The sequence below is a fragment of the Choloepus didactylus genome, chromosome 1 (assembly GCF_015220235.1).
Source record: "Choloepus didactylus isolate mChoDid1 chromosome 1, mChoDid1.pri, whole genome shotgun sequence".
In the NCBI taxonomy this organism is placed as follows: Eukaryota; Metazoa; Chordata; class Mammalia; order Pilosa; family Megalonychidae; genus Choloepus; species Choloepus didactylus.
Window position 1 is genome coordinate 13,617,363 of NC_051307.1, and position 4,035 is coordinate 13,621,397.

The 4,035-nt window shown below is 40.8% G+C and overlaps 1 protein-coding gene across 1 annotated transcript; it reads left to right on the plus strand.

Moving 5' to 3' along the window:
- Positions 1-3,015: 3,015 nt before the first annotated feature.
- Positions 3,016-3,768, plus strand: FAM243A (family with sequence similarity 243 member A). The gene has a single exon (XM_037802322.1). It carries the CDS (start codon positions 3,016-3,018, stop codon positions 3,766-3,768), a length of 753 nt encoding a protein of 250 aa, XP_037658250.1.
- The last annotated feature ends 267 nt before the right edge of the window (positions 3,769-4,035 follow it).

Sequence of the window (4,035 nt, forward strand, 5' to 3'; positions counted from 1 at the left end):
AGGTCAGGCATTGCAGCCTGATCCATCGGATGTGAAGGACCCTGTCAACCTGTTACCCAACGGTGTTAGTGGTCATTGATGACCACTGCCTGCATCCACACTTTCATTAAGATGACAAAATGGTGCTTTTCTAGGCCCACCATTCCTTCTGAATTTCTTAGATGCAATAAAGAACTTTCCCTCACCATCTATTTGGATGTTCTAAATTAGAATTTACACAAGGTGTTTGATTATTTGTATGTATGAATTAATAGAATAATGAGATAGTGTCCTAACAACCTCCAAAGGTGACTAATGAGTTTTTCTTTTAATTGTTTGATTTTGGTTTTCGTTGAATACCATTATGAATTCACAGGTATTTATACATTTATGAGGCCTCACTTTATTGCAGTCATGACTTAATTGTTATTGTTAATATTGATGCTCAGATTCTTTCATCTTTGGCCAATAGGAACCACTTATAATTGGCTTCTGGATCCTTCTGACATGACCCAGGAGTCTTTTATGGCTTCCTTGTTTTCAGGCCTGACAAATCCTCCCAAGCTCATGTTGTACATTTCCTCCCCTAGACCTAGAGTCAAAGGATTCCTGATTTCTTTAGTGTGTAATGGTATTTAGAGACCATAGCTGGGGGCAAGGGGGTAGGGATACATATTGCTACTAGGTTGTTTTTGTTCCTTGGTCTTTTCAGTAGGCAGAGGTAGGAAATACATATTTTTTGAGAGAGAAAAACAAATCATGAATGCTTTAGTTTCCTTTGGCTGCTCAAGCAAATATCATGCAATGGGTCACCTAAAACAATGAGAATTTATTAGCTCGTGGTTTTAAGGAAAAATGAAGGTCCAAATCAAGGCTTCATAAAGGCAATGCTTTCTTCCTGAAGACTGGCATTCTGGAACTGACTGCTGGTGATCCTTGGTCCTGGGCTCCTCTGTCACATGGCAATGCACATGGCGGCCTCCTGGCCTCTCTCTTCTCTTCTGGGTTCTGTTGACCTTCTGCTTCTTGCTCCCTGTGGCTTTCTCTCTGTGTGTCTGAATTTCATTCCACTTATAAAGGACTCCAATAATAGGATTAAGATCCATCCTGATTGAGGTGGGCTACATCTTAATTGAGTAACCTTATCAAAAGGTCCTACTTAAAATGGGTTCACACCAAAGGAATGGGTTAAGTCTAAGAACGGGTTTCTGGGGTGCATACAGCTCCAAATCACCACAGTGAATATATTATACTGGTATCTTCAACTACTTTATATTTGTATCTCTTTTTTTTAGGCTGAAAATCTTGGATGCTAACAACATTAACATTATTATTTATTTATCATAAAATGAACATGTGTTTTAAAACAATAATACCAGTATTATTACTAACAATATGACTCCTGCATACAGATTAAGATTTTGTCTGCTTGTCTTTGTCCTCAGGATATATACCACTAGGGAATCTGTAGTCAAAAATACTGTGCTGTAGAAACATTTGTAATAAATTCATGTCTGTGTGGTTATGTTATTGATATGTTAAACAGCTAGATTCAATGGTTTTATTTTTCAGAAAGCATTTTGTTTTATTTTTCTTAATTTACTTTTGTTTTTAAAAAATTTTAAATGTTCACATTTCCAAAGTCAAAACTATAAAACAAGATATATTCACAGAAGTTCTCATTTCTTCTTTTTTCCCTCCCTCCTGTTCTCTCCCTCCCATATAAGGAAGCATTTTTTTAAATCCTTCTATTGTTTCTATTTGAAACACATACACGTCTATATATTTACACAAAAAATAACATATTATACATGTTCTTCATGTTCTTCTCTACTTTGGAACAAGTTTCTCATATCCATAGCTGAAAAGGGAATGAGAAAGACAAAGAATTCTTGTCTTAGAAATGATTTAACTGTACTACACAGTGTTTTCAAACTGCCATTCCAGGCCTTAGGGTGCCTGGGGTGGGGGTGGGGTGATCTCAGGGTCCCTAGGTTGGGGGGCGGCTGAAGAGAAGGACTTTGGGGCCACCATTGCCACCTCACAGAGGCAGTTGGGCTTCTATTCTTCATAGAAGCATCCACACCAAATTTGCTTTCAAAAAAGGTTCCCACTACTAAAGAAAAAACCCAAGAGAAAATGGCCACAGCCAGTTGTCAGCTCAACCTCACTGATGCTGGCCTCTAAGAGAGGCTGTTGGAGACCCCGTGCTTCACATTTACTCTACTATAATGGGTTACTTGTCCAAGGTTGCTTACACTTGAGTCCCAAGATAAACTCTGCTGGGGGAAAATCCTCATCCATTCAACAGTAGAGCAAAGGACCTGGTAAATCATTTTGTCCACATCTTCATTTGAGGGGATCCCTTTTGCACATTTGTGGGGCATCTTTAGTTCTAATTAAAGGGCAAGAAAATTTATAAACAGAGGAAACTGAAGAGGCTGCCAGAGATTGGCTCAAACTGTCATTGTGCTGTGAGTGCTTACATTGAAAAGTGCTTTCCAGATGGGGTATCAAATTAGCTGAAAGGCATGAAGGCTGACTTTCTTTGGCCATTCGCCATACCCTCCTTCTACCAGCTAGCAAAACCACTCCTGATCACCGTGGTGGACAGGCAGCTGGCACAAACCCCAACCATACACAGACAGACACTATGCCCAAGTCCAGGCCTCCTGGACGTGTCCTAACTGTTCCCCGGGTGCAATAAATATTTTTGGAATGGATGAATGAATGGAAATGGAAAGGGGTCAGAAAAGTGGCTTATCACTTTTCACAGATGACCAACCTCAGTCCCAGGCCTTTGATCAAGTAGCATTTTCTGTGGGTAGCATTTCCCGTGGGTAGCATTTCCCATTCTAGTATCATCTGGGCCAGAAGAGAATTGTTCTGTGTTCGGATTCCATGATGCTTTGAAATCTAAAGTGTATCCATGGGACTGGTGCAGCTGGAAGAAAGCCCTTTGTGAGGTCATCATCCCACACTTGCCAGATCTCCATAGTTGTAGGCATGCAAGCTTTTCAAAACATTTGAGGCACCATGCTTTACTTTGCAAACCCTCTTTTAAGAAATACCATTTTCAGAAGTCAATTTGATAGCACCAAGAGGAGGCAATGCCTCCAATATTTGAAAACCCTGAGAACCCTGCAACATGGTGGATTTAAGACCATATTTTTGGGTGAAACCAATATCCCAGAAAGTCTTGTAACTGGGGAAGATTCCAGTGATGGATATTTCATGCCAAATCCAACTTGGTGCATTGTGCATGCTGGGGGCAGTCAAGGTTGGGTGCCTTGGAAATATCGGGTATTCCTAAGAGATGAGTTATGTACCAAACAAGAAGACGGCCTCTTCTTTGAGTTCTGTGATGTGGTAAAGAAGATCTATGGGAGTTGTGCCATCGTGGTCAAAGAGAGAAGGTGGCAGGACAGGATGAGGCCAAAGGAAGACGAGTCTGAGGCCCAGTGCCAGGCCCCATCGGTCATTAATTTAACAAGCATCGTGTGTTCCCCTGAGGTGGCCAAGTCCTACGGCCATGAACTGCTCTGTCTGCCTTCCCCTTACAATTACTTGAACCCTTTGGACTCAGCCTGGTCTTCTCTGAAGTGGTTTATCATCAACAACAGAAAAGAGTTTTCTTTACAGTCTATTGACAGCATCTATTCTTACCAGTATATACTTTTCAACAATTTAATTAGCAAAGGGATTGAAAGGATAAACCCTAGCAAGTGGAAAACAATAACTAACAGAGTACGGAGATGGGAAAACTACTATCTTGGTAAATTTTCTTAAGGGTGATTCCTCCAACAAGCAATGACACACTGCTACATGTATGGTCTTCACCAACTCTGTTGAGCTTGATTCTGGACCACTTCAGCCAAAGAAACATCACAAGCAACGTCTCAGGGATGTGGTGAGGATCGAGGCTCCCAAGGATGTTGAGTTTACTGGAGGCATCATTAAAGCTTAACAGTAGAGGAGGAGTCTCAACTCTCATTTTATGAAGACTATTTTGTTTGGAGGGCTATGTCTAAGGGAGGATTATAACCCAGATCCAAG

What these genes read in the sequence shown, in the direction of transcription:
- FAM243A (XM_037802322.1), top strand. Translation starts at nt 3,016, where the DNA reads ATGCTTTACTTTGCAAACCCTCTTTTAAGAAATACCATTTTCAGAAGT.